Raw genomic sequence first — 26,008 nt, forward strand, 5'->3', positions numbered from 1 at the left:
TTGGGGGGGGGGGGGGGGTGGCTAAGGGGATGTTAAAGTATGCCGAAAATTTCACGGCTGGCAATGGGTTAAATTTAGACCGTGTTTTTTTTTTTGAGAGGGTTATCCCAGTAAAAGTCAAAGTGGCGGGGGTGGAGGTGGTATAAGCTTGTGAGACCCCCCTCCAGTATTCAAGTCACGATATTGATAGATGAACCTCGACCTACGGTTTCATATTCTACGCAATTTACAACCCTTATGATTCATTTTTTTTTTCTATTTCCTTTCGGCATAACTCGCTCTGTCCTTTTCGTTCTCTATTTCTTTAAGCTCGTTACGCCTCTCTACCTCTTTTCTCGGAAATCCAAGATTATTATTTCCGCAAGGGTATCTCGCACCCTCTTAAGATCAATCGTGTCGACGAGAGAGCCAGGTGCGTTATTGAAATTTTCCCCGTTAACATTAGCGGCCTAATAAATTGTCGACTGAGGGGTATACTGCAGATAGTACCATTCCCAATAGTATTAATACCTGTAGCTTCTACAGGATTATTCAAATAGCCAAAGAGATTTATAACTTCAAGATGTCAATCTCAACCTAACCTAACTTGACCCTACTTTTCAGGAAAAAGTTGAATAGCCATTAAATACAAAAATCAGTTTTCAGAATTTTAACACTTTATAATCATGACTGATGCTGTCCGAGCTGTATGACTCATCTGCATACGTATATTCAATTTACAGATACATTTAAGAAATAATCAATCCAGTATCCTCGGTATTGCTGCTACACCTAGATTGCACGTTCTATGCACATTAGAATCAATGTCCATTTTAATGTAGGTTAGTGAAAATCAGCCTTTAGATTTAGATATTAAACTTGTACATAAATTGATTGCAGGATTCAGTAAGGTGATATGATATTCCAACCAGAAACGATCCCGTTCCTGACACTACAAGGATATCCTTATGGGTATTGGGATGACAGGAAATCCAGAAAATCCATCGCACTCGGTGCTAAGCAAAAAAGGGAAGATGTCCTCTAGGATATCAGGATAGAAATTTATACCTAGCAGGGCGGAATGCACGAATCGACGGAAAATCCTATATAGTCCCATAGGTTAGATAAATTGAATGAACTGATCCTACCTATAAGCCCTTATCATTTATTGGATGTGAGCTTTTTTTTGATATCAATTTATTTGAACTAATGAAAAAAAATGTTAATGTAAGTGACGCCTATGTGACTTTTAAAATATTTAAGCTCGATTTTTCCAATGGAGTTCAATATTTTGACTCTCGTTAATATTGATATTAGCAAGCCATTTGCAGTTTGAAAATTAATCTACAGTCTGTTTATATAAGCACGTGCATTTTAGTCTTCACATTGAATCGTGCTTTTTTCTTAGGGAGATAACTGCTCTTTTTTTTTTTTTTTAAGTGAAACTAAAAGAAGAGAGCCATAAATGATCCCAAAATATCTCAGGATTTCAGGGAGTCATTGACTCGAAGAAAGACTTTTTAAAAGCCCTCTACGAAATGACAAGGTTTAATCATTTCTTCGTGAGGTTCAGTCAAGAGCGCCAAGAGGTCCTTTATGTCCTAAGGATTTACAGAAATTGAGGCTTAAAGTAAGATCTGAAAGCATGGACCAAAGTTCTGAGGATATTATCGCAATGAGTATGTACAAGATTGACCAACCCTTTTTTTGTCACAAGGACTTACGGGATAAGCTTGGCTACACTCTGTCATTTTCATATAGTGATAATACAGTTAGGTTGGTAACACTGTTAATTATTTTTTTTTATGAATATGATAATTTTTAAATATCAGTCAACTACGTTACTCGGATCTCGTGGATTGGAGAAGAAATGTTTGTTGTTTGAATTTGAGAAATTTATTTAGGTCATAAGGTAATTAATGTGTAACTCAATACCTATTTGGTTTGAATTAATAGAATTTATTTTCTTAGCAGTTGAAGTATCGTCCCGACCAGACTGAGTCTGGATTCAGCATCTTTTAACGAGGAGCTGGAATGAGCCATAACGAAGTGGCAGCAGATAAGCATAATAGAATCAGCTGTACAGCCAGGCACTACTCCAGGACTGTGATGAGGTTCATCCGGATTGAGCCATCTTCTTCTTCTTCTTCTCCTTCTTTCTCTGTCTGGCTTTCTTATGGCAGCTAGCAGATAGCAGGCAGATTTTCTCATTTGCATACGGGGAACTCTTCTTCTCCCTTATCGCGAACAAGGAAGACCAAGACAAGTACCCTTCTAACCAGTCTAGTCACATCTACCCAGTCGTGTCTTAGGATTATTTGCCAAACCGAGTTAAATGCTGTAGATGTTATCACTTGTTGAAAATCAGATTAACAGGTCGCCTTCGTTAACGACAGTCTATCTTTGCCATAGGAAACGTTATTGAGTTTTACTTTTTAACAAATAATTGAATACTTTTTTTTTGGAGTCAAGTATACTTTACCAAAATGCTAATATCAATGTTGTAGGAACTTCATTTGCAATATAGATTTAATGGTTCGCGTCTATTTTTATAGATATATTTATGGATCAGTTAACATACATACGTTTGACTGTTGATTTGGGTTTCTAAGCTACCTTTAAAATTCCCTACCTTATCGGTAATTCTCTACGTGCCTACGATTTTAAAGAGCTTCCACGCGTCGGTAATGTAGATAGATATAGAAGAAATGAATTTGATGGGTATTCTAGAATTTACTAGGGGTCAGAGTCACATTCACTCTTTATATCTATTTCGCCATTCTCATCTCGATACTTATGTTAATATTCTCAAAGATTCCTTAATCCAAACGACAGTTAATGGGATCGCTTGAGAACGGAGGTTACGATTTCGGTCGACATTTCGACGCTGAAATTCCTCGGCCTCGTTTCGCACAAATCGATGAATCCTTATACCAATGGGCTTTGGCTGTGGATGAAAAAGGAAAGCAGGAAAGTAAAGAGACGATTTAATTGAAAACGTTGGACATATTGAAAAACTTATTTGCCGAGTGACAGGTAGCTATGTTATTTTTTTTTAAATTATTCTCACGTTCCTTTCATGCAACTAAATGCAAGCTCATGTTGAGTCTTTTCGAAGTGAATTGAACAAATTTATAATAAAATATTGCTTAATTGAAACAGCTCCCCTTTGGTTCAGCGAACGTCGACCGACATCGTCTCCGCAAACTACCAAGAACAATCTCGTGCTTCTGTTTCACCTTTGCTACACTAATGAGACGATCGATCCTGGACCGCTAAACAATTCCTTCCTCTTGTTAATTCTGCGTGGTGTCGTTAAACTTTTTACCCTTTAATACCACAGAGGGTAAGTTCCTAAAGCGGTGTACGCAATTTCGTAGAAACTTTAATTAGGAATAAGCGAATCGTCATTTTGTCAATAACGAGTCACTAGATATAGGGAATATCTAGTAACCTTTTTCGATGGAAGACGAAACGTAATAAAGGACCAATTGGTCTTTGGAATTTCTTTTTTATTCCACTTTTCCTTCACTCTCTCTTTACTTTTCCCTTTCTCGCCGTATATACTCACTCCCTTACTTTATTCATCCACCTTCTCTTAGCCCCTCTCCCTCCTTCTCCATTTTACTCTAGTTTTTCTTCCTTCGCTTCAAACAAATCATAGGGATCCAAAGGACAAAGTTTTCCTCCGTTTATTGGGCGGACTTGTTTGTCATGTCGTGTGACGTCAGGCGAGAGACAGGAGCAACTGAAGAACCAGTATCCTGGTCCACCCTACTCTCATCCGTCTCTATATAGTACATAATAGCAAGGGATGATTTGTTTTGACGAAATTGCCCTTTCGGCGCCATGTATAGGTATTATTCAGGGTAGACAATTCCTTTAGGCTGACTGTAAAAAGGAAAATGAAAAAGGGGTTGGCTTTGGTAATGGCTAAAAACTTTTGCCCCTTGCTGCTCTCGGTCTACCACTCTCGTAGAATCCTCAAGCGTATATCTGAGAGAATAAAAAAAAGGTTTTGAAAAAAAAAATATATATATATATATTTCTCTACTTAAAGTTTTCTAAGGAAAGTTTATAAACATTCCGTACTTCACACGGTATTGCAACTGATTACCGATAAAAGTTTACAAGGATTCCCATTTAGTACCATCATAAAGCAACACACGAAAAGGAGATTAATTTCGATTTACCTGCAATCAATCAATTTACCTTAAATCAATTTACCTGCAGGCTGAGATTAGTAAGGGTGGCTGAGTAGCAAAATGAACTCGTTGGTTAAAAGGACAGAGAGCCCTGGCACTTTACTCAGAATAAATTGGATTCTTTTCTTAGTGTCTGCCCTAGCAGAGAAGGCTCGATCTCTGTTAAGGATCAAACAGGGTCAGCAAGATTGACCGGATCATTGATAATTCTCTAATGGACTGCGTACCAAATTGCTATCCAACTTTATCGTATATTATCCAGATGATAAAAGGGTTAGGAGTAGTCCATATTATATTCGTTGGGTATAGTTGTATATTAATATAGTTACCTCAGAGTATACACGTTCAGGGGTCTTAATTACGTTTCGGTCCTTAAGGTGATGGCCCCCTGAAAGTGTGACTGATGTCGTGCCTCGGCTATACGTATATTTGAAATGCATATACAGCACTGGAAGCGTCTCTCAGTGGTGCGATAACTTATTATAGTTAATGAATGTAATTAACAAGGATAACGAGATAGTAGATCAAGCGGATGACCTACCTGTATATATGTATATATGTACCTATATATTCGAGTAGAATATCCTTATAGGATATTCTAACGGGTGCAGTTGGTTCACCGAAAAGATCGACTACGGGCAATTATTATCCCATGTGTATTCCAAATCTACTGATTCGCTAAGTCGTACAAGTGGAACTGTCACTTCTTGTTTCATGAATCGCACCGTTTATTTCCAATCGGCATAACCAAGATTTCCTTTAGCGGTGATAAAATTTATTTTCACCGGGGACCAAGTCAATTCTCTCTACGATATATTCACTCTCTGATCGTTTTATCATACTTTGTGTTTCAGCCTTTCAGGATTATATTACGTCTACCCCCGTCCTACCCTATCACCACCACCACCACCACCACTTTCTCCACCTACTCGATCAACCTCTCGCAAAGGACGTCATTCTGGTACTACCTTGGTTGGTACTACGTACCCGACATGTAGAGCTCTGATTCAGAGTTACCTACGTTGTCCCTGGTGAATCTTGGAAAGGCAAAAGCTGATTCCCAGGTCGAGTTTACACGGTTGAACCTGGGGAATCGATTTCCAGTAGGGGAATCAGGACGCATTCTGCCGTCGTTGAAGAATATTCGGGACATCGGCTGGCTGGTATGTGGATGCTGTTATATCCGATCAAGAGGATCTTTGGAATTCTGGATATTTCATAATAAGGAGGTGAACCAGAAACGGGAAGAAGTTACAAAATATTACGTAATCTTGCGAGACTACAACTCGCATGAAAGTTACGAGGATTCGTCATTGCTCCTGCGGTCAGGAGTGGCGAGGTAGAAAGTCGCCACCATGAGAAAGAGGAGGCTTATGGGGATCCGAAGGTGAGAGCCTCGTCCCTTATACGGAAATCGACTTACAGCAAAGAGTCTCAGGTAAATGTTATTTTGAAAAGCTTTTAGGTACTTGCGGCGAGATAATAATTGGAATTAAAATATTTGTTTTTTTTTTTTTCATTCCTTTCAGACAGAGGTTACGGTGGTGGGCTTGTCAGGGCCCATGGCCCGGGGTTGGTTCAACCAGCGCTGGTGGTGGCTTCTGGTCGCGACTTTTACCGGAATGTCCTTCCTTGCTGCCGCCGACTGGATTTCGTATCCATCCGGAAAGGATTCTCCGGGATACGTATCCGGTAACAAGGTTCTTGTCTATCTACGTGAACAGTGCGAGCGCGATATCAACCTCAGCGAAATACGGGATTTCTTATCCCATTATGAGTCACGCTTTACTGTTGAAGTGATACCAAAAACTGGTAGGTATATTCATGGGGATATTTGTATTACGTATATTGTATTTATGGCGTGGATATAGATCACGATTTTGGTACCTTCACTGGAATTTACTGTTGCGTATTTCAAGGACTTGGGAATTCACACTGGTGCCATATGGTGACTTTATGGAAACTGCTTAGATTCTGCTAAGGTCTGCTCCACGAGGAACAGCTTAGGTGTTGAGAAATGAGGTTATAATTCAAATACCGTTTAAAGTACGACACCGTAATATACTGATAGCCATACATTTTTTTTTTATAGACCATACACGTGTCAGTCTCATGATCGATTTTCCGAATATTCCAATGGTGGCTGTATTAAATTTGCTAAAACAAAAAAAATGGTAAAAAAAATTGGTTTTCAACACGGTTCCCAACGCACGGAATTACGCTTCCGGTCGTGCGTCACGAGCTTCGCATCGCTGCCTTAATGAAATTCGAACAATGTCGCTTCTCGAGCGAGGGACTCGTCGCTGCATGTGGATCCGCCTGTGCGTAACCGTTTGCATTTCGACAATAGCAGTAACACTGTGGTTTAAAACTCTGGAAGATTTATAATCCGAAAGCTTGGAATCGTCTATTATCTTCTACAGGGTGAACTCTTTGTGTCATCATTTCCTCCTGGTACCTTTATGCATTTGCCCGTAAAAAAGGAAGGAAGTCGTAGTATTTGATTGAGATGAAAAGGGAAGCGTCTCCGATCTGCTGAAAGGACTCTTGTCAATAGCGCAACCCCTCGCTACTTGTTTTATATATATCTTTTTCCTACCTTTTCTCGTTTTTGCGTCATTTGTCTCCCGTGACTTGGAAAATCTTAAACGTATACCATTTTTACAGGAATGCCACATCCGTCCCAGGATCCCTTGATCGTTCAGCACCCTGCCAAACGACTGAACCCTCCCTGAGTGTTATTTTTTATGTATGTTATCTGAATATAAATATTTAAGAAAAATGATTCAAGTGAAAGCATCAGGCTGAAACCGAAAATATTGTCTTCATTTTATTCTTCGAAACTCTATGCGCTGCTCACGTTCTCGCGAACGGAGTATATAGGCGCTTGGCAAAAGCAATTTGGAACACGTGTGTTCTCGAAATTCCGTAGAAACTCGCCGATCCTTTCACTCTTAGTACTCAGGGTCTTCCAAATAATTATTTATGCGAGTCTATATTAAGTCAGATTCACATATCAGACTGTATTGCTATCTGGATCTTACCTATTCTTTAGACCTAGTATTATTGAGCGTTCATGCCAAGTATTCTGAGCAAAAATTATGAGCATTATACTGAAACGAGTTTTTAGAAATTCTCAGAGAAATATATGAAGCTGCGTATTTACACTACTGTGTGGTCCATCTGGTTAAATTGTAATTTCCTAACGCTTTAATTGTATCTTATAATGTTTTTACCCGTTATAAGATTCTTGACTGCTCATGATGAACAAAAAAAGTATAATCAATTTTTTTGCTAGAGTCTATATACTCTATGTAATGTCTTAACTCAACTCTATTAAGTATCAGTTTTATAATCTAAAGTCTATTCTATCGAATTTAAGTATCGAATCTGGATATAATCTGAAAAAAAATAATGGACCAATATTGCAAAACTGAACAGGCGTACCAGTACAGATTGGAAAGAGGGTACATTGTGGGTTACGTGATGCACGCGAGACTAGATTGTTAAAGAAATCTTTGAGGCTGTTCAAGGTGAGAAGGGAGAAAATAAAAAGAAAGAAATAAAACAGAAGGTCAGAAGTTTCAGATCACGAGAGAGTCGCAGAAAATTCTTTGGGATTAGACCAGTGATTTCCCATATAAAAGGAGGATCGAAAAGGTGGGAGACTTTACGATTGATTAATCTTTAGAACTCATGGCGTGCAGCAATTGTATTTCACGCTACAGTGCAAAGTCGCTATGTCTGTGGCTGAACAATAAACACAAATCGTTTTAGGTGGGAGCAATTTTTTGTTGGCTAACTTAAAAATCTACTTGCTGAAACAAAAACAGAGACTAATTTTTATCACTGAGAATTTCAAATAATTCTGCAATCCACATGAATAACTTCATCAATTTGATTTCGACACAATTTTATCAAACTTCTCGACGTTTCGGAATTCTTTTCATTTTTCTCTTACATTTTTGAAATTCACAGCTTATTTATAGACCCGGCAATTTCTCTTGTCTTTCTCACCCGTTTTTTTTTTTTTTTTTTTTATAATGAAATAAATAACCAACGCGTCAGCGCACAAGTGTCTTACATAGAAGCGGGTTTCATATATATATATATATACATATATGACCTTCTGTCCCTTTGCGCTCGATTTTCCCTTTAGATTTACGACGCACCCAAAGGTATAGATTAAACAGTCTCCGAGAACGGTTCAAGTTGTGGCAATAAAATTTGTTTTTTTTTTTCTTCCCGACTGCACTGAAATTCCGAAATTTGATTCCGTAATGTAAAATTACAGTAGACGCCTCAAGGTATTTACATATTTTTAAACTGTGGCACGTGTACGATTTCTCATTTTAAATTAAACCTCGCGCCAAACACCTTTAAAATTTGAAAATCCAACATGCATGTCTAATTCGTTATCGCAAGCAGTATAGCTATAGAGGCGTGGCTCGGTAATTCCATTATTAAAGTAGTTCGTGACTTCAAATTGTTATTTAACGTCCCCACGTGACCGCAGAACTTAATCCCTGTCTAATGATACTACGCCACTCCTCACCTAGCCATAGCCTGCGACAAAAAGCGAATGCAGAGGTCGCTGGTTTATCGTTAAATACGTTTTAATGATCCTTCGTTAATCCCAGAACACGTTTCGCCAATAGTTGTCCCCGTTTTCCATTCGGAATTCTCCGGACATTTGCACGGCGGCGTAAACTCGTTTTGTCATTTTCCGGTGAGCTTGCCTTTGTCAGGCAATCAAGAGGATTGGAGTACACCGTGTGTACTAATGCGACGGAAGTGGCTTTGAGATACAGAAGCGAAACTTCCGGTGAACCTGAAGTAGGGGACAGACTCATTATAACTGCAAATTGAGAGAGATATAATATTTGAAGAAAAAAAAAAGTAATTATTTATTTTAAAACCTGTTATTACTTATTTTTTTTTTATTTTTTACATCAGACGGATTTCACGAGCGATCATCCACAAGACAAAGCCATCCTCTGAACGTCTTTGGAACGTCTCGAAATTCTTTTCTAACTGTGCCCGCTCACCTGGTCAATTTGGACGATCACTATGTCGGTCTTTCTCTTGCGCACGTAAGCGCTCATAAGAGCCTCTCTCTCGCACTCGCTGTAGGTATAGGAAATATGAAAATCTGTATGTTTCTTTGATTTCTTGAATCGAATGTGACAATCTATAAGCAGAGTTACCTTCATACACTTTTATCTGGATAATGTAGCAAGTGTTATTGTCATCTTTTCTATTTTTTTCTATCATCCTGGATCAAAGGACAGAAGATCCTTAGGAATAGCATATTTCATTCCGGTAGGAGGCTTCATTGGTAGAAACGGTGATACTGTCCATAATAACTTCCAGGGTTCGCTATTTTCTAAGACGAAGGTAGGATTAAATGTGGCGGAGACTTCCGGAAGTTCCGGTGATTCTTGGCTAAAACGGTCCATGGCTATTGCCATTCCTTAACTCCAGGCGTTTACCGGCCTCTACGTCACACTGTTATTTCTGTTCGTAGGAAGGTGAAGTTAATGTCTCGATTAAGTCCGACGTTAATCCCACGATCCTGACTAATCGTTACCTCTACTCTCGAGATTTAAACCGGAAACGTAATTGAGCTTAGCTTCAAAGTAGAAATATCCCAGTAAAGCCTAAGTCAAATCCTAATATAAACTTTTTGTATCCAAGCAACGAAAGAACACGCGTAGACGTTCCACGTGGTCTGAATGGTTGGATACATCATGTACAATACAAAGCCGTATTATGCTCCAAGGAAAATGTACGTTATCGGAATAAGTATTTTGACAAGATTTTGTACGTTGATCACTGTAAAAAAGCATAGCTTCTTCTACGAGGCACAGGCTAGTAACAATTGTACTGTCGTTAGAAAAGGGTCGACCCTGGTCCTTAAGATTTTAAAAGTTTCTTATACCACCTGCGAGTGCGAGAGAGACGGACTTACGCCAATTTACATGGGCGAGAAAAGGACAATCATATTGACAGCTCAAATTATAATATACGTAACTGTCTTATTCTTCGAAGGGACAACGAATAATCTTGAGATGGGTTCTCGCGTAGGCAACTTGTGGCTATGTGATGGCTATTTCATACTGTATCGTGCCACGAGATTAAACGCATCTTTCGACTTTGAGGAGAAGAGGATATCCTTGTAACTTAATGTCCCGGTGGATTAACAGGTAGATTCAGGATAACACAGGCTGCAAATTACTGTATACCTCGAATACATTATACGTTACTCCCACGGCTCTTGAATGGCACACTTCAAAGCTCTCGTCAGCTAAAATAATTATGAAACGCCAAAAGTTTTCGGACAAGGCCTACAAATACACTCAAACCTTTTTTTGCCAGTCTTTTCTCGGGCAACATTCGACCAAATCACGTTCAAGATTTGTCTATAGAAAAACGTATATCCCCCACTCCCACCTACGTTATGTTTTCAAAAAACGGAAAATATCGCGGTCTACCGTTGGACATGCTATCACTCCCTTCCGTAGAACAGGCTCTAATAGGGACGAAGCACGCAGTGTAAGGGCCCGAGTCATTTCCAAAGCAGAGGACCGGTCATTAGTAACAATGTCCAAAGTGAATAGGAGGCTTACTGCTTCGGAAATCCCAAAGGCGGTTCAATGAAACTCATGAGAAACAGATATCACCGACTAACGTCGAGGATCGCTTGCACAGAGCCGGCCTTGGGACGGAATTTCCACTAAGAAACTAATTTTACGGCGCGGAAATAGAACAAAGGAGACTTCATTGGGCTCAAATGGTGGATCTCAGTCAAGATTAAAAACGAATTTTATGGACCGACGTTTTACTATAATTTTTCCAAATTTAAATCCTTGTCCGGAAACTTTTCGCCGACACTGCAAACGACGCAGCGTGTATCCGATAGACTCGTATAACCAGATTGCTGAACAAGGAATCTTTGATATGCACACAGTACTGTCGTCCACTGACGCGATAACTGTCACAATACCTGTATTGTTATTTATTTACTTGGACGATACCATACGTCACTCGTACTTTGTATGGAAACTAGGTTTATAGGTCGTACCACGTACAGGCCATTACAAAGTTTTATCAATGTCGAGTAAAAATTACTAACTTACGAAATAAATGGAGTTGAGCGAGTTCCACGCTCGAATTGCATTGGCGAATGGTTGTTTCTGGATGAATCGCTATGGTTGAGAATGGTCAAACGGAGCTGTAGGTAAATTGCCGCATTTGCCTTTATAGGTAAATTTCTATGACTCGGCCATTTTGAATGGGAAAATGCATCTTGTCCAGCGAATAGACGTAACTTGCATCCCGTTCGCACGTAGGGTACATGCATTTGTCTAGTATTTTCTACGATGCATATTTTACCCCCTTCCGCCAATCCACAGTGCGAGCACGTGTAACCGCCGTTCCTGACTGTCTGGACTCACTGGAATCCACACATGGTTTCAGCTTCATCGCAGACTCATCCCTGGATGTGGATGTTCAGGCGTCACTCGTGTGTACGAGGATGCAAGTGGCGCATAACCAACCAACCAACCAACGCGTTCCATTTAGGCTGCATCGATCGGGCCCACTGCGCTCTTCTTCCTCGATGCTGACACCGGAAACTGCCGAAAACTATTCCGAGGCCAAGGCGATGGAATACCGATATCCCATTTGATTTGTGCAATTTTGCTTTCCTTCATCCGTTGCTAATTAACGTACTACGCATCTCTCTTTATTGCGCAGTTACCTGCGAGTCAAGATCAAGAGGTCTCGGTGGCCTGGTCCAGGCTCTTGGACAAACTTCAACCAGAGCCCTGATTGCCGCACTGGATGTCAATACCTGCGACGTAGCAGCACGGCTGGCTCATCTCTGGGACAAACCATTGCTTACCTGGACCTGTCCCTTGGTGAGTGCATACGGACTACGTATGGTTGAAGGTCAATATGTGTTTGCGTGAGAAAGTACAGAAGCGTTTTGGAGTTTCTTCTTTTTTTTCTCTTTGCCATCGTTCGGGACTACCAACCCTACGTAAGAGTCAGCCCTTTGTTTGCAAAGCAACGCTTCGGCCGTCACCCACGTAGCAACACGTAGCATTTGGGGCTTCGAGGAACGAATGGAGGGAAAATGAGTGAAGAATGAAATGTTTTCGTCTTACAAACCAAGCACGGGTCTCGTTATTTTTTTGCCTTTTCCCTGTGCCCTGCACTTTTCCGGGGCTCCAGCAACCCGAATACAAATTTTTTCTATAATTTGTCCGTCAAGGCTTCATCTTCTTCAGCTTCCGCTTTTATCTTCTTTCTTTCAATTTTTCTTTCGCTAAGATACACGTGAACACCCAACCTCATCCGGTTTCTCGAATATAGGTCTTCTTGGTCATAAAAATTAGATAATTCTCGTGGGATATAAATTTTCTGTAAAAAAGTTAAAAATTTCATGAGTAACGCGATTATTATTCCTTCCCTAATATCCAACCCCCAACATCCCATTTCTGGTTTCGGTCTCTCGCTCAACGTTATTGACCCTGGTTACCATGAAAAATATCATCCCTCTTCTTTTCAGCCCCGATAAACATCCGGGCATTGCTGAACAAAGGGATTTAGTCATAAAGGTGTAAAGCCTACAAGGGATACCAATCAAAATAATATACTAGTTTTTTAAGCAGTTTTGGGATAGCAGATAATTTGTTATACGACGTCAGGATGGTACCACTGTATATGCTTGGACGCTTGCGGTTTGCCTTGTAAATAACCCACGTTATAAAGTACATAAGGATCAGCAAGGACCATTCTGTAAATGGAGAATTCACGAGACCCTTTTGAAAACTAGTGATTTTATCCTATCCAGTTCCCGTTAAAATATCAAGTCGTACTTTTCGTCCATCTTTATTTAAACCCCTTCCTGGGCAACCTATCCCCGTGGCTAATCCCTACGAAATTTCATCAACTGCAGGCAAGAAAAACAAATAATTTGACAGTTTATGTCATTCGGTCCTAACTGGTTGACAACGACATCCATTCGAAGTACAGTCGACCTAGTTTGAAAAGATTTGTTGTTAGGCAAAAGTTGGCAAGTTAATCTCGAGAGGGGTTGCTGTGTATGTCGCACCAATGTATACCTAGTTACCTATATATACAGGGTGTAAGTTATATATACAGAGGGTCTATATAGCATAATAAGTAATAGCATATATACTGAATGAATCAGGGACGGGGAAATATGTTTATAGAGATGTAAATGTATATCCCGAGCTAAGGGATGAAAATCTTGTGTGAAGTCTTCTTCTTTTTCTTTTTCCTCTACTCGCCCTTATGGAATCGCGCTTCGCTTTATTTTCAGGCATTTTTACTTACCAAAGGGACCTTTAACCTCTTGGACGAAACTTTTTCATAGGGCGATATTAGTTCCAGGAGTACTTATTAAGCTTCCAGCCAAACGACGAAATTCCAAAACTTAAAGAAATCGTTCGTCTCTCTTTTTCTCGTACTTTCTTTAACTCGTCTCTTTCTCCCTCTCCTTTGGTCTCTATCAGCCTTTTAATCGATATTATATCCTAGGATGCTTCGTACTTTCTTGTATTATTCTGGTCGTTCGGTGGATGCAAAAGGAGCTTTGAAGCTGGCATATTTTTGATCGACTCTACGCTTTTCTATATTTTCAAATCCTTTTGATGTTTCCGCAGAGGTAACAAGAAAAAAAAAACGATTTTGAATATACCCTTTTTTTCCCCCAAAGCAAATCCCTTGGGACACTATAATAACCTAGCCCTATGTATTTCTTCTACCGATTCCCTTGGAGATCAGATAAAAATTGTTCTTTTCATTTATCCATCATAAACTTCGTTCCGTTGAACGTAAATCCTTTCTGACTATCGATTGTTAGCGCTAGTCCTATAAGACAGTGAGTTCCTATGTTCAGAACTTGATTCCCGAAGGGTAAGTTCGGACCGTCGAACACCCTTGTGTGCTTTCATTTGATTGGTAATCGAGAAGGTGGCTAGAGACTGATAATACCAAAACTCTGGTCAAACTTAGTATTGCTTTTATTTGGTATTGATTTTTGATCAGGAAGGATAAGGGAGGAAAAAAAAGAAGGAAGAAATTGGATCACATATGAAAAATTCAAAATAGGTATGGTAATTTGAAAATTGTATACACTAATATATATGGACAGTGGGAATTGTGAGAATTTTTAAATCAGCAGAAATTCAGGGGTAGCTGTGGGAAATACTGATATATCCCCAGTGGGTGAAAATCCTGGTATTATTTCCATTTAAATGAATCCTACGAATTTTCCTTTGTCTATTTTTCATTTTTAATATACTCATATTTAACACACACACACACACACACACACACACACACACACACACACACACATATAAATAAAGGAAATTATTATGTACGAATAAATAGAATTTCTCATGTTGGATACCCCAGTCAGTGTTGCTGGAAAACTTGATGTTATTCAGGTTGGCTTTCGTGTATAAAGATACACGTAAATTTCAGCCGAGTTCACATGAGCTGCACGTAACGTTACGTCACGACGTTAGTTACGGTCCTGGCAGTATCCGGAGGCGCAATTATCTCGTAATATTTAACGAAGTTGATTTTCAGTTCGGTAAAGTCGATCGTTTCTGTCATAGGAAAACAGGACGGGACTAACGAGGTGTCATTTTCGAAATGGTGAAAATAACGTTGATGGGATGTATTGTCGGTTTCTAAACGAAAGCCGGAAAATATGTACATTCCCATGACTAATATCACGATGCACTCTAAGTGGTCACGTATTACAAATGCATCGTATTTATAAATAAATCTGACGTAAAGAGGGCGAGGGGGCGAAACTGGAGGGAAAAAAAGGACAACTCGATGCACGCGACCTATTGGTTTTCCCACCTAACTTTACCTTGTACTTCGATTAGATTTTCTTTATAATTTTCCAGTCAACGGCCAATAAAGCTTTTCCACCCCTACACGTTGTATCCTCCTTGAGCTGCTGTTTTATTTTAATATCCATGGAATCAGAGGGTGACAGTGCGAACTCGTACTAATGCCGAGGTGGATTCTCCGCCATTTTGGTAATTCAATAGATTCGCGTTAAGAAAGATATTGGGCATAATTTTGATAAAACTACTCTTATATTTTATTTTATAGTTCACCCTTACACGGTCCCCCCGAAGACTCGCCACGATGTCAGATCCCGGGTTAGTCGTTTCAAGGAAACATAACCTCTGCGCCAGCTCGAGGATCGTGATAGGCGGAAAATAAATAGCAGAAAAGAATCGAGGGTTGCTGGGACTGTTTCAAGCGGGACGTTACAAAGTTCCTTTTAGGGATTGATCCGATGCTTCGAAGCGGGAAATTATTTGAGTTACTCAAAGTTGGCACGACTGATCGTGCGCGTACAAATCGATAGGATAGTTACGCGTTGTTTGCGGAAATGGAATTTATGCTCGCAAGCACGTCGATCAAATGGTGGTATTAAATTTCTCATAGGGGATGAAAAGGGGTGCACACACATTATACTGACTCCGTCGTACATTCACAATTCAAGACTGTCCCGGACTGCATGGATCGCATTTACGTTGATTCGATAATCGATAATGTTAAGCGACGTTGAAAAGCCCCATTAAGCCAACGATATAAACTCAAGTCGATATATTTCGTGCCGCGTCGACTTCGATGACGACTGTTGACTCGCTTCAGGAATCCAATCGCAGGTTTTTATGTCACTTCACATTTCGTACAATCACTTTTCACTGAAACTTTCAGAAAAGCGTCGAGGAGCGCGAACTGTCATCGATCGTACGACTGTCTCCATCTTTACCAGCAATGGCGGAAGCGCTCACTCAGATTTTCCTGCACTTTAAATGGAAATCCGTAGCTGTTATCGGAACGGGTGAGTCTCTTCGTTCTTATACCTTCCAATCACTTTAGATTGACTACGTCGACCTGAGCTTCGACTTTGTACATGAGTGTTTTCCTTAGCTGTCGATTATTCCGTAAGATTAATTAACAAGAGTCATTGAAAATAATTAGCTAATCGATCTTTCCATAAGAAATACTCACATTAATCAGTTATCATTGTCCTCGTGGGAAGTCACCTATATTCCTTAAAACTGTCAAATTTGCAGGTTACGTATTCCATCATTTGATCTTTACAATTATGCATACATATATATGTATATAAGGGTAGTGGGTATAATACGTGAAAGCATACGAGGTATGAATATGTGTTTCTTTACTTCCAGCTTAATTATGCATTCGAATACCTTGACACTGTGAACCACCCTTAATGAACCTCGCAATACGTTTTACGGCTGTCGAGGGTATTTTTAAGAAATTTCTGTGATTTCCGTTGTGACTTCCACGGTATGAAATGGTGGCTATACTTGGGTGCCTTTAACGAGGATCTCCCGCGAATAAATTAGAGGGTTTCTTCCGAGGTGAGCCATCATTATGTAGATTTATTATTTCCAAAAAAGTGGCGATGCATGAAGTAAGTAACCGCCATATTGAAACGGTACAGTAATCTCGTTACTACGTTACCCCATTGACAGGACTGTCAATTATATCGAATGGAGCTTGTCAGTATCAATTAACCTGTGTCACAGTGGTTTTTTTTTGGTCATCCCTTTACCATGAAATAATTATCTGTGAATATTTTTCCCTGTCGAAGATCAGTGTATACGGAAATGAGATAATGGCTTTTCTAAAAGAGGACCTTTAGTCTTGTATAGCATCTCGGGTGAAGATACATTCATTGTTAATTGGGTGTAACGTTCAGGTGGACGGCGGTGCCATTTGTCTAACGAAACTTCACAACCCCTTTAGCTACTCGACGACCCTTTTATCCCTCGTGGTAGTAGAACTATGTGTATACACAAAGCACAAGCGCGTAACCGTGGATGAGATTCACTGAAAGATATTCAATGTGAATTATTAGAATTTACGAAAATGACTTCGATATTTTACTGGATCCTTTGTGTCTTTAAGGACTTTTTGCGTCTGTAGGACTACGGGAGATAAATTCTTCTCATTGCCAGAAAGCTTTTTACGTTTCACGATTGAAGCTTTTGTTGGTCCATCTCTGGACACAGACGTTAAATAAAAGTCAATTAATCCGATAATTTTTTTTATACACGAAAAGTAGTTTTTTACAGTCATTTATTACCTTTGCGTTCATTCCTGGTTCTTAATTAATCGCGAGTTTCCATGTAACTCGACGAATCTTGTCGCCGAGTCTCGACGACTAATTTTCTCGGTTTTTTCTCTCTTTCGAGAATTTTTCGTCCGTCCGCGTAAAAGGGAGAGAACCAAAAAAAAAAAACAGTGGGAAAGAAAATGCCAGTAGAAATAAAAAATGTACGTGGCTTGCTACGGAGCGCTAATTTTTTTTTTAATATGTACCTCTGGAAACTTGTTATTAATTTAAAAGTTTGAATTAACGTAATTCGCAACTTACACACCCGGTATACGAAGTTCTTCGTGGCAATTATTTTCTCGAAATTAGATCTCTGCTTCGCGATAACACATGCTTTTCCGATACTTCGGATTTTTGCCGTATGTTAAATTTCATGGGAAATTCATGATATAACGTCGACCGGATTTATTCTTCTTTTTTTTAAATTATTTTTTTTTCTTTCTCTCTTTTACGTTATTAACGTTCAGATCTTTCTGGCGAGGCTTTTAACGGTGCAACGGATTATCCTTGAGGTAATTCCATAACGATATGCATTGTCGTCTGCTCTACTTTTCTTAAATCCTTCGTCCAAGATCTTTTATTCTCACGAATCCATTTACGGCTCTCAGTCGCGTCCTAGTGATAACGAGAAATTCCCTAGGTTTAAGAACTAGCGCTATTACGCTAACTCTCCTCGACTAATTGCTAGCTAGTTCTACAGTAGCGAGGTTCAGGGTATAATAAAATAAAGGGACAAAAAAGAAACAGAAAGGGGAAAAAGATAACGCACCGTGAAAGCATAAGGTGAATTTATCTTAATTATCATCTCGAACTGATTTTATCGAACCAATCCGCTTTCAGGTTCCGAATCCTTTTTCCCGTTTAGTCCTTGGGTAACTTTGCTCGTTCGGGAAGACGACCTGAAGGTCGGCAGAGTCCCTCGTAATTTTTTAATCAAATTTCCTGAGCAAGGGCAGAAAATTTGACATTCATATAAATATGAAGAATTTCCAGCATCCGTGTTCATTTATATTTAAAAAAAAATTGAATCTGAAAGGATCTGTGGATCGTATATAGATGTACATCGTTTTTATTCAGCGCCGAGATAATCAGGGCGCATCAATCTATATTTTCATCCCCTGAACGAAGTCAGATATCTAAGTGGCATTGGGTTACTTAAGGACTTCTTGGTCTATTCAACTTTTAATCGAAATTCGTCATTACGCCGTCGCTGTGTAATTAGTCTATGGTACCGCATTGCATTTCCTTATTAACGTCTATAACTTATCTAATTACTTCGGTGCGGTTGCAGCAGGCGCCCACGTGGATAAAGTACCTTCCCCGCCGTTACGTCAGCCCTGAAAATATTAAAGAATTTCAAAGTCTCGAGTTATAAAAGCTGCGATTCCTGGTAATACGGTAGAAGAAACTACCCCTAGGTCATTTCGTGGCAGTAAATTATCCCGAATGTCCAAAAGAATTTCAACTCTTCCAGCAGGACGGGTGAGCCTTCCGTCCCCTTTTTTTACCCTTTTCACCCCACTTTTTGTCACTTCAAGAGAAACGACAAGCAGCGTCCACGCTACGTGAAAATTCACGCCATCGCTATTTTCGGAAATGCTCTAAATTTTCGGCATTTATATAGGTGCGAGTATTCTGGACTTGCAGAATTTTTGGACCATTCGATAAGAGCTAGACAGTGTGCAAGGGATGAACAATTTGAATTACCTTTATCCTTACAGATCACGAACCTTGGTCCAGCTTGGACAGAGCTGTGGTTGGTGCTTTACGCAGTATAGGAGTTCTACCACGGCATCATATGGTTCTACCCTCGCGTGCAACAGTTAAGCAAATCCACACCTCCTTACGACCCCTGCACACCATACCCTGCCGAGGTGAGTATGCGCCAGTACCGTCGGTCTTATCGTACCTAGACTGCCGTACCTCCCATAATTTAATCTACCACGTAAGTAACAGTATGGGGTCAAATCGTTTAACAGCCCAACTTGCCAAGTTAAGAGCAGCCCCTTTCTCGTGGATTTTCACGAGCTTAGAAAAGCACCCGTATATCCAGGGGAAACGATATCACTCGTAATTTGACTAGTACAGCGATACGACTGCGAATACGTATATACTTAAGGGTGGTTGAGCCACTTGAATAAAAGGAGCAAGGCCACCTCCCGGGGGTGCAGCTGTGAATCTCCTAGAAGTAGGATTTATCGCATTGACAAGTTGCATAAGATACTTCTGGGTCGATTTCGTAAGACGACCTTGGGTCGTCTGTAACCTCATGTACCGACCATCTATTTGAATGAGGATGCAAGTGACGTAAGGGGTTGTTACTATAGGTACTTACAGCCGGCACTTGGGATTTAATGAGATAATCGTGCCCAAGTACTTTTTATACAATCTAGACACTCTTAGAGTGGATCCTTTATTATTCCTTAAGGAGAGATAAGATGAGACCAGCTAGACGTCATATACATGTATATATATATATATATATATACTTCTTTTTACTTAACAGTGCTCGTGTTATGCCTGCCATTGGATGCTGAGTTCTCCAGCCGGGTACTCGCTGAGCTGGATGTAATGCGCGAATCTCACTACTTCTTTTTACTTAACAGTGCTCGTGTTTTATTATTCCTTAAGGAGAGATAAGATGAGACCAGCTAGACGTCATATACATGTATATATATATATATATATATACTTCTTTTTACTTAACAGTGCTCGTGTTATGCCTGCCATTGGATGCTGAGTTCTCCAGCCGGGTACTCGCTGAGCTGGATGTAATGCGCGAATCTCACGTACCCACTTCAGCCATTGTGATGGTCCATCCGAAAACTCCTGAGCTCTTCCAACCTCGCCAGACCCCAATTTCGTCTTTCACGAATACAACCAGCAACGTCACAGCCAGCGTACAGCCGACACTCAGCAGCACCCTGTCTTCCAATTTTTCCAACCACGACGCATCTCACGACGCGAGAGCCAGCAGCGAGAGCCATCCTTGGGCCAAGGATAGAAAAGACCCTGGACGTTTTTCACCCTCCAGGAACCTCAGCCAATCGACCCTCCATAATCTGCTGGTTCTGGCGCCTTTCGACCGGAGGTAACCAATGCGTACAATCTCCTTACACCAGGATGAGCACACCGTTACCATCAATATTTAATACAGGGAACATTGTTAACTTTGAGAATATTTATCTCGCGTGGCAGGTGCGTCATCATTTTTCGACTCCCAGGGAAGATTTATATTCTTATATTAATTTTAACATTATCATTGCGCGCAAGTCCATGACAAATGTTTCTGGAAATTGCGGAGGGAATTTTTTTAGGTTAGGTTAGGCTATAAATAAGACGAGAGAAATTGGTGAAACTTTTAAAGCTGTCGGCACGTGGTACTAAACATATATGTTCTCTTGGGAAGCTGCGCGAAAGAATCTTGAGGTATTACCAGTTGTTTTTAGGTCATTGGGTAAACCATGATTGTTTCTAGTATTGGCTCGCTGGGTAGAGGAGATATCGATATAATATACATACAGCATATACAGAGCTGTACGTTATAGATATGTGTATTATAGGGATATGAGGGAATTAACGTTATTTCGTCAGATACAATTTGTCATGGGAATTTGATTGTAGTCAGTCACGTGTCATAATCTCCCAGTGGATTGACGTTACTGTGCAAAATTTTTTAATTGGATTTTCTTAATTAGTTTCCAGAGTTCGTAGCACAGAACTACATGGGTGTTTTATTGATTTTCAGGTGCAACTTTCACAGACTATTAAACTGCACAGAGAGTTTCGCCGAGATGAAAATCGTGGATCATCTGCGGGAATCTTTGGATATTCTTATCAGGGACAATTCTAGTATTAATTCGTATAACAATAATATGTACGCTTACGCATTATTGAATTGGCACGACGAGGAATGGAGAGCGATACTCACAGTGACGGAACGCGATCAAGAACTCCTGGTGCAGGAATTGACGACGAACGACTTTACCGACGAGGAAGTCTTCGGTTCTCACTGTGACGACGAGAACGATTGCACCGAAGGTACGTGGAACAAGGAGATAAAGTAATGAAACGTCGTTCGAAGCTGACAGAGGGAAAGATCCTTTCTGGACGGATGAACAATAATTTTCATTGATCCTATACTTTCGGCAGATGACGCTATACCCTTCCGGACCGCACATATCGTAGCCATCATCCTGGGATCTCTTCTCTTCGCACTCATTGCAATCGTCACTGCGGCTCTCATACGGTAATTCATTTATTTGTCTGTCTGATACATCCCTGGCTTGGTTCTACTTCTGGCACACACGTATAACCCACTCTCTAGCTCTAAGGTCAATTGCAGACGGCACCTGTTGAAGAACAGGATGTCCAAGGGTCCCTACAAGATCATCCTCACGGCATCGGACTTTGTATTCCCACAATTACCAGATTCCAGAAGGGTGAGCATCTCGTTTTACATCCTCCCTGGACTCATATTTCACGTCTTACGGATTTTAGGAGCTCACGCGTTTCATCCTGACCGCTTCCGGTCACCCTCAATCGTATTCAAACAAACCTCAAAAACCTGAAACGACCTCGTCGGATCTCGTCGACCTTTTTCAACTAGATCGGACGTAATTAATTGCATGGACTTAACAAGCTAACTGGATAAACTTACTAAATCATCGTCATTACCAGCGTTATCCTGTTAATTCTTTACAAGACCGGAAGTCACTTTAGTGGCTTTGAACTGTTTCAGTCAATTTTATACAATTTTTCTGGTCTCGTGGGGTTGGGGGATGTGGGAACAGAAACCGACGTGACACTAGGGCCCAAAGAAGCTACTACGCAGGCGTATTCCAAAGAGAACGCTTCTCAAAAGGTGCACTCTACACTTTACTTTTTAGTAGTATTATTATTATTATACTTCACTGTGTGAACATCAAAATCAAGACAACGAAAGAGCTCACTGACACGTAAATAGTTTGGCTATTTTTTATTGACTTTATAACAAGGTATATGTTTTTCTAACTATGAAATATCATACAAGACCAAATCTCAAAGTTTATTTTGTAAACGTAAACTATATTTATGATTATTTAACCGACAAAAGTGAACAAAAAATTATGAATCAGGTATGAATTCTCCGCTATAGCCCGGAAGTCACTATAGTGGCGCGAGAGTAGGGGGTCAGCATCTCCACCCTTCAACCCAACGACATTGATGAAGAAGTTCTAGGGCTAAAAAGCAAAAAAGTCAGTCAAGGACATGCCGGTCTCGTAAAGATTAACCATAACCTCAGGAGCTTCCTGCTAACTAACTCCTACGAAATACTACGAATGTTCCAGGTCGACGAGGGTATAGAGGCCATGCTATGTTGCTGGTTGCAGCAACTCCAGGAATTCGGTGGACCCGAAGTTGACAAGCCGGATCTTCTACAGGGCAGCGTAGGTTCACTGAGACCGCATCTTCAGGCGAGTACCGGAAGTCTCGCAAGACACACGATTCTGAAAGATCCTCGTGCGAGGTACAACGTAAGTACGAAAAAATATGCATTTACGTTTGCTGGGATGAAGAAATGAATATTCAAAATTTCGGTATAATCGTCCACGCTTCAAGCTCAAATATTGAAACCATTTATGTAACAGCCTGTTCGGTAGCAGCCGGAAATCTTTTGCTAATGCCACTCATTTCCGTCCTGATTTAATCAAGAAGAATTGATGGCACTTGGCGCGCCGGATAAAGTCAAGGGAATTTCGCAAGCACCCCCATTAGGCCTATATAACATACATATATACATAACGAGATTCTCTCTCTCTCTCTCTCTCTCTCTCTCTCTCTCTCTCTCTCTCTCTCTCTCTCATTCTCATTCTCGAAAGAGGTAATCGCGTCATACTCTCTGACGATGATGTCGTAACGTTTCGTTTTATCGTTTCTCACCCAGTCATCCCATAAGTACTACAAGCTCGTTACTCCCGTCGCTTCGCGTCTCCCTTGATGCCATAAGTGTTACGCCACAGATACACTTGCTGGAAATTATTATGTACGAAGACTTTATGGATGTTGTATGAGATAATACGATACGCAACGATAACTTTTCCACAAGATGAGAATCTTTTAGAGTCCAGGTGTTACTTTTCTTTCAATATTTGTATACACTGTTAACTGGTACAAGGGTTATCGTGCATTCCACCAAGATACAGTTTCTGGTAAGAGTCGCAATTAAATCAAAATTAGTCTAAATCATCAAAGCATTTTGGAGGTTTATGCAAAAAAAAAAAGAAAGAAAATTTCAAACTTTATAGCCATTCAAAAACGTATCAGTAGTGTAATTAATTTGATTAGAGGTTAACACCAATTTTTGTATTTTGCTCGCAGTTATGCATGTCCTTCTCGCACACGTGTACACATTCATAAGTCCGTCTCTCTCGCACTCACGCAAGGTATACAAATTTCTAATAATCCAAGGTCTCTGACCCTTCTACGATTTCGAATCGTGTTGGCAGCTCGCCAGTGGACGTCGGTAAACTACTCAGCTGTTACTCAGGACTCTAACGAGACTTTTATGAGACGTCTGCTCGACTTGTCTACTCGCGGATAAGACTTCTCTTTAATGGTATATCTCTTCTCAGTAAATGTATATAGTAGGTACTCTTGTATGTCTAGTATCTATTTCCTCGTACGGGAGTGACTATTATTCCCATTTACCGTAAGTGGGTTAACAGAGAACCTGGGAATTCAATATTATTGACGGACTGTTGCTGCATATCGATCTACACCGCATGGTCACGCGTATCTAATAGCGCATTATGGAATGCGAATAAGGGACGTGAGACATATCGTAGATTCTATGTACGATATTCGCAATTTCTCCAAATATCATAATACCCACAAAGGTGGAAACAGCATAAATCTCCATTTGGATCAATCAATATGAAAATCAAGTACGGATTAATTTCATCAATCAAAATGGCAGTCAGATTGATGTACGAGATACCACCTCCTGTCTCATTGTATAAATAAATTGATACGGGACTCTGTCAACTATCTGATTCGCACACTGATATTATGATAGTATGATGCCTCAAAGGCAAATTACGTGCTGATATATCATGACGAAGTACATCAGCGGCTACGACGTAACGCGCCAAGCAGCTCACCTAATAACCTGTATACGTTTACTTGTTTATCAGACAAAAAATTATCGTCGACTTGGCATCCCTGTGAAGTCTGATATACACCGTTTGCCCCCTACGCGCAGCGTATTGTAATAATAATAACAATTCGTAATACACATCCGATATTTTTGTATCTCGTGCTGATGCAATTTTCATCGCCCAGTGGGTGGCTTCTCGAGAGGACAAAGTGAACGAGACGGAAAATAAAATTTAAAAAATTCTCCTCTACCCTTTTTAGGGGCGACGCATGCGCAGTCGTCGAATGAGAAAAAGTCACTGGAGGACTAGTGAAAGAGAAAAAGAAGGTATTTCATGAATATGAAAAATTTGTCAGATCGTCGGATTTGTCACAGAGACGTAAATGGTGGTGGCGCGCACTTTGAAAACGTAATTTGCTTCGGCACGAAATAAAAGATTGTCGGGTCGAGTAGTTTAATGCTGAATGGGTGAAAATTTTGGTTCTGTAAAAAGCATAGGAAATGAGAGTTCATGGGTTTGTGGAAATTGTAAATGTTAGGTCGGGGAGAAAGACTAGTGCGAGTTAGTAACATGGAAATCTTTGTAATATGTCCTTTCTATAATTTTCATTATCGTTCGCACTGTACTGTTTACGTAACGAGATATACCGATAGCTGGTGTGCTTCACTCATTTAGGAGTAAAGGTTGTAGCAAACTTCTAACTAGAATCGCTTTTCACCCTTAACTTCAGTCGATTTCAATGTGATCACTATAACCTCTAACACGATTTTAGTCCTGGTCGAGCAGTTGACGCGTTTCCACGTATTCTGTTTTAATTGTTGGCAATCATGGTAACGCTATGTCAATTCCCTGGATCGATGCATATTTTGGAATCATTACTCAGTGTCGTACAGTATTAATTAGTATACACTGTGTTTATCTCAGCGGCACATACACCACGTGTAAAACGTTTGAGCATTAAGTCTCTTGTATACTATTTGTAAAGCAGCTATAGAATTCTGGCGCTTTAAACTGTGCAGGACGAAATCCATGTTGGATTATGAAAACGGCGCGCTTTTTGAAATAAAGAAAAATCGTGTAACGATGTAAAACGATGAATTAATATTCCGAAGTTTCTAATTAAATACCGGTTAATGAGATTAGCTTGGGCGTCTTCTTGCGAAAGCATTGTCGCGGGAGTTCAACTAGATACTCTTCGCCTTGGCTTTTTTCTCTCCTTTGCTTTTCTTGTTAGCACTGAAAATGCATTGCTCGAACTTGCGGGTATGTTTCTTCGCGAGAGCGTTTTAATTAAAACTCGCCCTGCCCCACGACGTCGCTCTTCTCCTTATCAGCCCTTCCCTTCATTACGAGTTTTACTGTTAAAAGTAAGATAATTTTTTCGTTGAAATTTGCCTTGAATTCTCTCTCTCTCTCTCTCTCTCTCTCTCTCTCTCTCTCTCTCTCTCTCTCTGTTTTTTTTTTTT

The 26,008-nt window shown here is 40.2% G+C and overlaps 2 protein-coding genes across 5 annotated transcripts in view; both read left to right on the plus strand.

Moving 5' to 3' along the window:
• The window catches only part of LOC107270796, a 35,892-nt gene extending 15,849 nt beyond the window's left edge, over positions 1-20,043 (plus strand). Inside the window, exons 2-8 of the mRNA XM_025088134.1 lie at positions 880-1,098; positions 5,039-5,622; positions 5,714-5,996; positions 11,943-12,106; positions 15,972-16,098; positions 19,125-19,277; positions 19,910-20,043. Coding sequence (XP_024943902.1) covers positions 5,747-5,996; positions 11,943-12,106; positions 15,972-16,098; positions 19,125-19,277; positions 19,910-20,043 — 828 coding nt within the window. The 5' untranslated portion in view covers positions 880-1,098; positions 5,039-5,622; positions 5,714-5,746. The remainder of the gene's footprint in view (positions 1-879; positions 1,099-5,038; positions 5,623-5,713; positions 5,997-11,942; positions 12,107-15,971; positions 16,099-19,124; positions 19,278-19,909) is intronic.
• A 52-nt stretch (positions 20,044-20,095) lies between these two features.
• LOC107270843 (retinal guanylyl cyclase 2) overlaps positions 20,096-26,008 on the plus strand; it is a 13,777-nt gene continuing 7,864 nt past the window's right edge. For 3 of the 4 annotated variants that reach the window (XM_015746224.2, XM_015746226.2, XM_015746227.2), the window contains exons 1-5: positions 20,096-20,494; positions 21,152-21,444; positions 21,556-21,652; positions 21,731-21,845; positions 22,734-22,919. In XM_015746224.2, the coding sequence (XP_015601710.1) occupies positions 20,178-20,494; positions 21,152-21,444; positions 21,556-21,652; positions 21,731-21,845; positions 22,734-22,919 (1,008 nt within the window). In that variant the 5' untranslated portion in view covers positions 20,096-20,177. The remainder of the gene's footprint in view (positions 20,495-21,151; positions 21,445-21,555; positions 21,653-21,730; positions 21,846-22,733; positions 22,920-26,008) is intronic. The other variant, XM_015746225.2, reaches the window with a different exon arrangement.

Source organism: Cephus cinctus, unplaced genomic scaffold (genome assembly GCF_000341935.2).
Source record: "Cephus cinctus unplaced genomic scaffold, Ccin1 Ccin1_scaffold0839, whole genome shotgun sequence".
Lineage (NCBI taxonomy): Eukaryota > Metazoa > Arthropoda > Insecta > Hymenoptera > Cephidae > Cephus > Cephus cinctus.